Source organism: Cinclus cinclus, chromosome Z, assembly GCF_963662255.1.
Source record: "Cinclus cinclus chromosome Z, bCinCin1.1, whole genome shotgun sequence".
Taxonomy (NCBI): Eukaryota; Metazoa; Chordata; class Aves; order Passeriformes; family Cinclidae; genus Cinclus; species Cinclus cinclus.
In genome coordinates this window covers 83049274-83061175 of record NC_085084.1, presented here as the reverse complement: position 1 = coordinate 83061175, position 11902 = coordinate 83049274, and the positions used below count along the sequence as shown (strand labels likewise).

Genomic DNA, 11902 nt, shown 5'->3' with positions numbered 1-11902 from the left:
GCGCTCCGGGTGCACGATGATGGTGGCGGCGGCGCCCGGCGGCGGCGCGTAGAAAATGGCGGATTTCGAGGAGCTGCGGGTGAGGAGGAAAGAGGGAGAGAAGTGGCGGCGGGGGCAAAAATACCGGTGCTGGGGGGCCCGCTTCATCCCCGGGATGAGAGGGAGGCAGGGAAAGAGCGGGCCCGCCCCGACTTCCCGGGTGTCGGCGGGGTTTGCCTGGGGAGACCCTCCCTGTCAGTGCCCGGGTCTCCATTCCCGCCGCGCGGGTTGTGGTGCTGCTGCCGCCGAGGAGGTTCTTCCTGCTCCTCCCGACATTTTAAGAGCCATGTCGGCGCTGCCGAGCGGCCCCAGGGCTCCGACGGCTCTTGCTGGGCCTCGCGCTCCGTGCAGCTGAAGGGAAGGCGGCGAATAGCCACCAGGCTGTTTAAAAATGCTGATAGTTGTGGAATCTCTAGAAATCCGTGGACCGGGAAGGCTTGTGCCTGCCCAGCGTTAAACCCAGTGCCGCTTTTCAGATCTGTTTTTATCTTCGGTTTATTATCTTTCGTATTGTGGTGTTGGACTCTGTAGCAGATTTGTCGGAGTGGGTGTGTGCGTGCGTGTTCTTTCATTTTGTTGAGGTGTGTACACAAAGAGCTGACTGCATAGTTGGTGCTTTTCCTCCTATTTCCTGAACAATCCGCTGGTATCTTTGTGTTAAGAGGAGGAGGAGGAGGTTGTCCTTCAGCAAGCTCCTACACCTGCAGACGGGGAATTCTTCGTGGGAATTCCGCGTGCAGGCCGCTTCCCCCCCCCCCCCCATCCTGGACTTTGTTACTAGAGGGATAAAAGCTGGCTGAATAGGAGTCACCATGAGTTGGGCTTTAGTGGAAATAAAGAGCTGGTGATGGCGTGACCCGCAGTGGGAAATGTGCTGCAGTCGCCGGAGTGTTTCCCTTGCTGGGGCTTCCTCCAGCACTAACACTTGCAGTCTAGCTGAGGAGCTTGCTTATAAAAATATAGTGGAAAGAACTGAGTTTCTTTGTCTGATGACAGCAGTGCTCTGTCTCAGTTTTAGGTTTAGGAATTGTTGGCTTTTTTTTTTTTTTTTTTTTTTTTTTTTTAAAGTGAGCCTTGTGTTGTTGGGGTTTTTTTTTCCCCCTTTAAATGTTTGTATTTACACGTTTTTTTGTCCTCGCCCATTCCCAGTTCTGATTCCAAGGTGTCTCAAACGGTTTGGCTGAAGCCCCAGTGTAAACTTTGTGCCAGTGATGACTCTTCTTTTATCTCCTCCATTCTTGGGGTGGAGTTGTGATCTTTCTCTCCCAAAGCACTGTAATTGCTTATCTAGATATCCCTAAGTATTGATAGTCTTCCTCAGGGCATTAGGTTCCTTAATACCTTTGAAATTGACAAGAAACTGAGGTGCACAGATAGATGTAATGCAGGAAGTATGAAGGGAAAAGAGAGCTGTGTTTCAGGCCAACTGCAGGGCTGCCTTTTCATCACTCAAGAGGTGCCATTAGTTAAAAAAAAAGTCTGAAGACATCTCTTGGTTTTCTCATTCATCTTATTTGTAAACTGCAGTGCCTGTGGGATGAATCTGTTAGCCTGGAGTTTCCTAAGTGTTCACTATCCATCTGATAATAATTCGTGGCCTGTTGTGGGAAAGCTCTGGGTAATTTTTGGAAGAGAATGTAGTGGTGTGCCTTGTGTCTGCAAGGCCATGGCTGAATTATACCTTTCTTCTTTTTGAATTTGAGGATGCATTTAAATGTGCCTGCTTGAATACCAGGCACTTGGTTTTGAGGCTTAATATTTTTCAGACAACCAAATTTTCCTGCTTTTGACCAAAGATGATAGAGATTCCCCCACCCCCAGTAGATTTTGTGAATTGACCTTTAGGTGTGATCTGAAATGGCTGCTTTATAGATTAACCTGCTGAATGTTTTTGTGGCAGTATTGTTTGCTGCTCTCTTGATTGCAGTTTCCTGTAGTATGTCATCTCTACCTGCTTTATAAAAGGCCACTTGGGCCATTTTGAGAGTGGAATTTATTCTAGTAATTTGTTAAGGACTGACTAAAGGCAGGAGGTCAGAGTTTTCTCTTAAATGCTGTTTCTTGAGGGAAGCAAACAGGAGTGGTTTTTTGTGGTTTTTTTCCCCCCTTTTCTGGGCAAAGGAACATTTTAATATTTGTTAGGACTATCTCTGGCATCCTCTGGACCTTCACAGTGAAAGTTCTGTGGAACTGGGACCCAGGGGTTATAACTGTGAGGCTGTAGTGAAAGAAACCAGACTAAGGAACCTGCTGTTACCTCAGGCCTTCTAGAAATCTTAAGTTTGGTAAAGGTATGGATGTGGCTGTAACCACATTTGCTACTTTTCAAGATTTTGGTGAAAATGTCTGGTCTAAGGCTTACCCTTCCAGACCGTGGGATTAAGCTTTTATTGACTAGTAGTGTTTATTGATTTCTGTAGAAAACTGGTTTCTGGAATATCAGAGGATGGCTGAGAAGATGTGGAGAGCACAACTCTGTGGAGTCTTTTTGTGAGTTATAGTTAGTTTTGAGATACCATTTCCAGAGCTGCTGTTCACAGATGTGTTTTTGAACCTGGCTCATACCTTCATCCATAATCCCCTCTCCAGAGCAGTCCAGTAAATGTTGAAGGAATTACTTAGGCACAGGCGGATGTGGAACAGAATCATCAGTCTGGTGTGGAGGCCAGAGATGACAAGTAGACACATTTTTGAACAGAATTGGCCCAGGAGTGGGGAACTACAGCTCCTTCTGAGAGCCATCTGTGAGAAATCGATTCCGGCTCCCAACAGATTCTGAACTCACCAAGACTTGGCTTGAAGTTTGTTGAATCTCAACAAAATAATGTAGCTAAGAGGATCAGTTACATATTGTTATTTAGGATTCTTGGGTCCTCTGTGTTAATGCTGGTGTCCTGACTCTAAAATGGGAACAAATAATGTGGAGTGCACGCAGTCTTTGAAACAGATCTCTAGTTCAGGTGACAGCATCAGTCTCATAGTTAGTGTTTAATCATGTTTTGAAGTAATTTGTTAGTGTCATCTTTATGGGGCAAAGAAGAAGGCTTTTTATAGGCAAATGGCTGTGTGCCAAAACTAGTCTGTGACACTTGTGATCAGTTTCATAGCTGTTGTGGAAAAGAATTGATTTGGTTGAGAAGAGATGGAAGGGTCCTAATACGTCCTTTCTGGCAGAAGAGATTGCACAAAATTTCCTGGAAAATCATATTTTTAAATGCTGGAAGTAGGTCCCACGTTTACTTTTTACTCTTGCACATCCAGTACTGAAGTCACACAGTTGAAATGGGAAGAGAAATGTTGTTTGTGTACCATATTAAAATACAGAAGCTGAAGTGACATTCTTTTATATATTGGCTGTCTTGTTCATAGCAGACTTGGTGTCTTTCCACTTCTCTTGCTATATTTTTCCAGTCTGGAAGAACAGTGTAAGTGGCCATCTCACATTTACCAGGTAAAGCAGTGCTTAGTCCTAAATGGCTAACAAGAAAATGCTGAGTTGTTTGCATGTGTTCTTTTCAAGTTCATTGCCAAACACTGTTTTATTTTATCTGTGTTAATATAATTTTATTGTATATGCAGACCAGTTTATGTTTTTGATGTAGAGATCAAATTCCATGATCTGGGTTAATGTTAAGATGGTGGACAGAATAGATACTGAGAATTTGCTGTTGGTGCTGTAATGATACTTAGGCTGCAGTTAAGTTGAGTGTATTAAATAACATAAATGCTGATAAATACTCCTAATAACCTATGATAATGTGCTGTAACCTTGTATCTGCATGAAATTCCTGTGTTCTCCATAGGTTCATAGTCACTATTCTAGATCATTGAGGTTTGTGGAGACACCTTAAAAGTTTGTTGTATGTAAAATCATTAACAGTTAAGTGATTGTGCTGAGATACAGTGATAGGGAGAGGAAGGAGATAATGTGGTTTAGGATACTCTAGAAAAGAGGCTGCAATGAAATAGCCAAGCTTTGTTTTGAATATCTAAAGTATTTGTGTTTGTTTAATTTAGGATTTTTTTTTCTCTTACTAAGTGCATGCAACTTTGGAGCTAATTCCTGATTTAGAAGCCAGGCTAGAGTCTGTGCAGAGGAAAATCTGCATAATACTTGGGATCTGGTGGTTATGTTTTGCATTGGCTGTGGTTTTCTTTAGAGCTGCTCTTGCTGTCCTGTGCTACTGACACAGATTTCAATAATGGCATCTTCATTTTTTCCTGAGACTTGTATTTCTTTATCTATGGTTATATCAGTTTGGGAAAACATTTTTACTCAACAGAGAGGTTTACAAAACATCCCAAGACACAGGTTGTTTTTCCTTACCATCATTACCCATTTCTAGCTTGCTGCAGGTTAGCATGGACACAAATCTGCTGCAAAAGCTGTCACAAATCTACTGCTTTTTACTATAATATACTGCTGAAAAATACTAAATATACTGCTGAATGTCCATGAAAGGGCTTATAGTCAAGAGTGAGGATTTGTGGAACCTGTCCTTGGTGTTTGTCCCTTCTGTACAGAGCATTCAGACACTTAGGAGATTATCTGGAAGCCAGTGAGGCTGAAGCAGAGCTCTTAGGGGCAAGCTGACCAGTACATCTGAGTAGGCTGGATTGCTTCTGCAGTACAAGTATCCACTTGAGCTGTACTTGGTCTGAAAGCCACAGTTGTTCCTGCTCATTGTAGACATATATCAAGAAATAAACAGGCATTTTCAGTTATCTTGCACTGAGATATACATATATATAAAGAGAGAGATGTGGAGTGACTATTAATATTGCAGGGTAGTGTGGAGGATCACACAGCTCTTGTTTGGAGAGATGTTTGAGCCCTTGCTTTGCATTGAAACACGCCTGTCCCTTAATTTCAGTGGCATGTCATCGTTTCCTGGGCTCCTTAACATCATCCTCCCTGGGAGATTAATGCCATTCCATGTACACCTACAGCTTAATGCTTTAGAACAGTGTTGCTGATGAATCATGGTTGATAAAGTTTAACTGTAAGAAACAAAAAACCTGTGAAACTTCTTATAACCTTCAAGTATGAATTTCAGGGGGTAAAATATTTCTGAAATATAAAAATGTTTGAATTATCCAGTCTGCTTTCCTTCCTTCTAGTTCTGTCGCGCTACTTTGTGTTCATGGAGTAACGTTAAAACTAAAATGGATTTGGTTTTGTGTTTAAAAAGCTTTTTTTATTGTGCTGTACAGCTGTAAAGAATTTCTCTTAAGAGAAAATGGCATCTACATTACACAGCTTGAATGTCGAATCTTAATTGAGTGATGTGAAAAGCGTATTAATAACAAGGCTGCAGTCTTCTGCAATATGCTGGAAAACCAAAAGAAAATAACTTGATAAGGGTTTGTTGGAGGCAGTGTCTGCCTTGCACCATGATTATAAATGTTCTCAGACATATGTCCCCATAAGTTTTTCAGTTATAATGAATGTCCACTCTATATTTGTAAATGGAGTAGGAAGATAAGTACAGAATCATAGATTTGGTTTGGATGGGATCTTAAAGCTTCACCCCCACAGGCAGGGATACCTTCCACTATCCCAGGCTGCTCCAAGCCCCATCCAGCCTGGCCTTGGACACTGCCAGGGATCCAGGGACAGCCACAGCTGCTCTGGGCACCCTGTGCCAGGGCCTGCCCACCCTCCCAGCCAGCAATTCCTAATTCCCAATATCCCATCCATCCCTGCCCTCTGCCAGTGGAAGCCATTGCCCGTGTCCTGTCCCTGCATGCCTTGTCCCCAGTCCCTGTCCAGCTCTCCTGGAGCCCCTTCAGGCACTGGCAGGTGTGTTTTCATATACATGCAGGTTGTTGCCTTAAAGTGGAATCAGCTTTAGAGTGAAAATGTAAAAGCTGTTTATAAGATACTCCTGTAAACCTCGCTTTTTGCAAGTCTTCTTTCTAAAGCCTGTGTAAGATTTTTACATTGATGGACTGAACTATGTGTATATTTCATACTCACAAGCATTTTTTTTAATGTGGGTGTTAATTTAAACATAGTATTGAATCCAGGCTATGTCTTCTAATGGCATCCATCTTGTAACAAAGTGCTAGTTTGTGAATTTTTTTTTTTTTTTTGTATGAAATGTTAGCTCTGTCCAGGCGTGACTGACTGCACATTTCACCTTGATTAACTTGCAGGAATGCACAGAAGGCAGCAGGCAGGGTAATAGACAGTATTTTGCAATACATGCTGTTTCCATAATCTCAGTGTAAAGGATTATTGTACTCATTTGCATTGTGATTAAGGAATCCAGCATCATGCTTACTGCCTGCATCTGAAATAAAGGAGCTGGTATTGCTATCAAGCTAATGCAGCTATCTACTGAGGCAGGCAACGTGAAATTTTCTGTATATTAATGAATACCAGTATTATGTTCTAACACAGTTTCTCTTTTATGTCCTAACTATAAAGCTGTTAGAGCAAACTATTTTTTATGAATGTTGGAACACTTCATTTTCGTCTCTCTGAGAGCAAGGAAAAGTAGAACGGGAATGCCAGGTGGAGACTAACATCCTCCATCTTGTATTGTTTCGTTGTTGAGGGAAGTTGCTGGGATGACATTAAGGTGACATCTGCTCTTGGCCTCTTCAGAAGTTTGGGTGAGCCACTCAGTGCCTCATAAGTCTTTTTGCTGGCTGCTGTGTCCATGGTGTGTTTATAGACAGGGTGTTGGTATTTCTGCATAATGTTTTAGGTGGTCATTTTGATTTGCATAAATAATGTGGCTCTTGAAAATGCAGGCGCTGGCTACTTACTCTTCTTGTGTTTCAGTGGCACAAGAAATAGCCTTTGGCATGGACTTGGGACAGCGTGTGCCCAGGTGAACAGGGTGCCCATGGTGTCCCAGGCAGGGTGTGACACAGCCCCAGGGCAGTGCCCGTCCCCTGGGCTGGCACTGCTGGGACACCTCCAGTGCTGGGGACAGCTCTGGGACCCTCAGGACAAGAGAGACAGCGAGGGGCTGGAGCGTGTCCAGGGAAGGGAACGGAGCTGGGGAAGGGGCTGGAGCCCCAGGAGAGGCTGAGGGATGTGAGTAGGGTTGGGCTCTGGTCTAAGGTAACAGAGGGATGGGACAAGATGAAATGGCCTTAAGTTGTTTCGGGAGAGGTCTAGATTTGATACTGGCAAAAATTTCTTGACCTGTAGTGTTGTCCAGCCCTGCAAAAGTTGCCCAGGGCAGTAGTGGGTTCCCCATCCTTGGAGGGATTTAAAAGCTGTGTGGATGTGGCATTTGGGGACATAGCTTAGTGGTACCCTTGGCAGTGCTGGAGCAATGGTTTGACTTCATGATCTTGGAGGTCTTTTCTAAGCTAAATGATTCTGTGATTTTAAGTTCAGTTTTCTTCTGACACAATTTGCTGGTCTTAACTGCCAAAACAATTTTCACAGTATTGAAGAGATAATAGAGAACAAGCCAGGGACATAGGGAGGATTTTGACTTTGTTTGGTGACTGACTCAGTGTTTGGGCAAAACCTGTGTTAAAACTTGAGCTGAGATTGAGTCTGTGTTAGAACACAAATGTTAACTCTGTGTTGTAAGGACTTCGAAGATAAAGTCAAAACACTGTGTTTTGAGTTGTGTCCCTTCTGAAATCAGTGCCCAAAGCTTTAATAAAAGTCCAGATGCACTTCTGGACTGTTCTAAAAAATGTGTATGATCCGAGATGTCTGCTATTTCCTGCCTTCTGTTAGCACCTTCATCTCCAGTCTTTGAGTCTGGAGTTGTCATGGTGCAGCAGCACAGATTGAAGGCAGGTGTTCTTTCACCTTTAAAAACTTTTGCCTCCTTGCTATGGTGAAAGAGTCCCCCAGAAATAGGAAGCAAGTTGGTTAGAAGTATTCTGGACAACTTTATACTTTCAACTGAAATGAAAGTATAAATTGCTCACAAAAATGTGAGGTGATGCATCTGTGCAAAGTTAATTGTTAGTAGTAGCAGGGCACAAGATTGTGAAAACATAAGTTAGAAAATAAAAATGCCTACTACACAAAAAGAAGCATACAGCAGGATTCCGAGTATTTTAACTTTGTAGTTCAATCCTCAGTCTTCCAAAACTAATCCTGATAACCAAGTAAATAGTATTGTTTGTTCTGAAGATATATTTGTGACTCTTGATACCAGAATGTGATCTGAAAAGGAGAGGGGGTTCTTTGTGTCAGTTGAAGAATCAGTTATGTTGTTTGTATATGCTGCTGTATCCCACAGTATACAATAGGTAATATCGTTTTTTAAGAACTGTCTGCCTTGCTGTGCATATCTTTCAGGAATGGCTATCTCTGACTATGCATGCCTTTAAGAGTGTCCAAAATAAAGGGAGTTTCACAATAAACTACTCAGAAATCAAGAAATAAAATAAGGAAGTGCTTAAAATGTGTTGGAAGACAGGTGATAATACTGATGCACTTGATTTTTTTGGTTTGGTATTTTCCACAAAGCGAGACAGATGCTTTGTGGTACAGCTTGTGCTGTGAATTTCAGATATTTGTTGTTACTATTGTTCGAGTTTGGAAACAAATCTTTCATGGGCAAACTCAACCTGCATCCTGGACGCTTTGTTTCTTCATTTTAAACTAACTGTACTTTCATGTTCTGTGAAGGTGTGGGCAGTACCCATAACTGAGTAACAAGTTGTCAAATTAGGTGATGAAAGATGCCGCACCATGCTCCTTGAAAAGGCCTCCTTGGGGTGCTGTTGGCTCACCTGTGCTTTTTCTCTCCTTCCTTTCTAGAATATGGTATCAAGTTTTCGTGTTTCTGAACTGCAAGTGTTGCTGGGGTTTGCTGGACGTAATAAAAGCGGGCGCAAACATGACCTTCTGATGAGGGCACTGCACTTACTGAAGAGCGGCTGCAGCCCAGCAGTTCAGATCAAAATCCGGGAACTCTATAGGCGTCGCTATCCAAGGACGATTGAGGGGCTGTCGGAATTATCGGCTATAAAACCTGCGGCGTTCAACTTGGAAAGCAGTTCCTCTCCAGTCGAGCCTGACTTGGCTGTCGCGGGCATTCACCCACTCCCTGCGACTTCAGTCACACCTCAGTCTCCATCCTCACCCGTCAGCTCCGTGCTTCTCCAAGACACTAAGCCTCACTTTGAGATGCAGCAGCCATCCCCTCCGATTCCACCTGTTCATCCTGATGTTCAGCTGAAAAGCTTGCCTTTTTATGATGTGCTCGACGTGCTCATTAAACCCACCAGTCTAGGTAAGTGTTTACTATCTCTGCAGCCTGCCTAAATTCATCAAATAAGCTTTGCTTCTGGCAATACTGAGCCCAGACTTCGGTGGTTTTTTGCAGCTGGGACAAGTGGAAACTCCTTTCCTTTTACATCTTTGCCTTTTCCTTTTCTTTACCATTTTCCCCAAAAGTGCAAAACCACACTTCAGAAAACAGTTTTCTGTTATAAATGTAATAGAATTTGTGACTTCTGTCTTTTGAATGTTAAAAGGAAGAGCAGAGTAAATCAGTTGGATGGTAGCTATGATGATATCCAACTGCCTGACCAAAAGTTAGAGAAAATAACTTTTTCTCTAATTCCTCTTTAAACACTGACAAGCTTACAGCATTGAGTGTTTTTCCTAGAGCCCTCTGTTCTGGTGTTTGACAATCCTCTTTGTAACAAAATATTTCCTAGTAGCTAGTCTGAGCCTCCAGGTTGTGGCTGAAGGATTTGGACTTGGAGTTTCTGCCCAGTGCAAATGAGGAACAATTTTGTCAGGAGTAGTAGAAAAATTATTTCAGGGTCAGTAATTTATGAGCTGCAGCAGGGTAAAGAGAGAACAAGTTCATTGCTTTGCCATTTCACCCTTCACTCCCAACAGTTCTGCAGGTTCTGAGATCTAGAAGTGGAATAGATACTTTATGCTGTGATGTTCAGTGTTGTGCTCAGAGTAGTGAAGTTTCTCAGCCTGCAAGTTTTTGCAGTACTATATGTTATAATATGGAGTGGACACTGTCTTCCTGAAAATCAGGTTTATCTTCCCCAAGTGCATCAGTCTTCAGTGTTTTTAATTATTTGGAACTATATTTTCTGTCTTGAAATTCAGTCTGGCTTACCTTACATGGCAAAAATGTTCCCTAACTACTTACTAATATGTTTATAAAATAGTCTGCATCCTCTTAAACAATTTAGTTTCCTAACTGATCGTAAAATCTATTAGGGTGTGACTCATACCTCAGTGAGGGATATGTTGATCACCTGCTATCCCCCAGTACCTAAAGCAGAAAACTTTACCAGCAAACAGTAATTACAGTGCCTATTATCACTTCTGTTTGTGCATAGTGACACTCACCTTTTCTGTGCATTTGAGAGTTAAGTATTTAAACATCAGCAAAGTCAAAGAGCTAGAGGTATAGTGCACCTCACTGCTTCATGCTTGAGAAGGGGTGAGAGTGGTATTCCTTTGCACTAATACGAGAGTACAGGTGTAAGTTTGGGGTTTAGTTTTAACCCACAGAGAATTAAAGAGCAAGATACTTCCACTGTCTATTTTACGTGTGCTCAAGTATTATTCTTAAATATCAAATGTGCTCTGTAGTGTGTGTGTATACATGCATGTTGTAGCTATTTGGAATTACTTGAGGAACTCTGTGTTTACTCCAGCTGGGTTCCATTTCATGTTTGCCTCCTTTTCTTGTGGTTTTTTTTTTTTCTGGGTATAGAAACAATCTCCCCTGAACATCACAGGATACAAGATAATCCAACTCTCCCAAATTTGTCAGGTTTAGTTGTGCTATTTTTGCATTTGTCCTCCCTGCTGCTTATTTTAAATTTCACGTGTCTAATCTACCTGTACTTCAGGTCAGAATTTTTAACTTCTCTTAAGTTTCAAAGAAAGTAGGAAAGTGACATGTGCCTACTGTAAACTTTAAATACTAAAATATTGCCAATTCTTATCACTGACAGATAAGTTGGATTCTGATGAGAATATTTTATTTATTTATTTATTTGTATGTTTGTTTATTTGTCGGATGCCACTAAAGGTAACTCCGGATATGAAATCTAGCTGGCTTCTCTGGCTTGAGGGTTTGTGCTCCTTTCATTCCTCCCCAAAGATTTAGTTTAGTTAGTTATGTGTAGCTGTTCATGAATTTTCCAGCTGTCCATTTTCTGCTGCACATGTTCTTCCTATAGTGCATTACAGTAGTTATTGGCGTCTCAGTGGTATTCCTTTTGTCAGGTGTCCAAATAAATATTTTGTTGTGTATTTGTTCGAACTTTCCTCCTTTGGGAGAAAGGATTGTAACACAGTTTGCCAAGCTGGTTTAATACTGAAGTGTAATGTGATATTAAACCATCTGAATGCAGTTTAATGAAAGATTTGTTCCATTGCTTTTTTTTTTTTTTTTTTTGTAAACAGTTAAATGCAGTTCAACCACCATTTGAGTATATTCATATGCCTTGTTCCAGGCATAAACTGCAGATCCTGTTTTAATCAACAGCTTTGATCACCATGGTTCAACCTCTTTTGTGTCTTTTTTTTCTTCTTCTAGTACAGAGCAGTATTCAGAGGTTCCAGGAGAAGTTTTTTATCTTTGCTTTAACACCTCAGCAGGTCAGAGAAATCTGTATTTCCAGGTAAGAAGTAAGAGTGTGTTATAGTGTAGGTAAACTTTTACAAAATTTCAGGAGAAAGTGTGAGGTTTTGGTTCACCATATGCATCACTTACTCTTCAGATGCAGATTGATAATCCTCACTAAAGTTACTCTTGAGTTTATATCTGTTCTGTTTCCTTCAGGAGCAACTATGCACAGAATTTGTGTGCATTTTGTGGAAATTGTACCCTGTTAAAAAATTAGCAATTACTCAGTTACAAATAATTGTCACTGTTTAGAGAGA

General features: G+C 41.7%; 1 protein-coding gene across 3 annotated transcripts in view; it reads left to right on the top strand.

Annotated features, from left to right (window-relative positions):
• Nucleotides 1-11902, top strand: part of PIAS2 (protein inhibitor of activated STAT 2) — a 28066-nt gene continuing 16164 nt past the window's right edge. For all 3 annotated transcript variants that reach the window (XM_062512743.1, XM_062512742.1, XM_062512744.1), the window contains exons 1-3: nucleotides 1-79; nucleotides 8792-9266; nucleotides 11556-11640. In XM_062512743.1, coding sequence (XP_062368727.1) covers nucleotides 56-79; nucleotides 8792-9266; nucleotides 11556-11640 — 584 coding nt within the window. In that variant the 5' untranslated portion in view covers nucleotides 1-55. The remainder of the gene's footprint in view (nucleotides 80-8791; nucleotides 9267-11555; nucleotides 11641-11902) is intronic.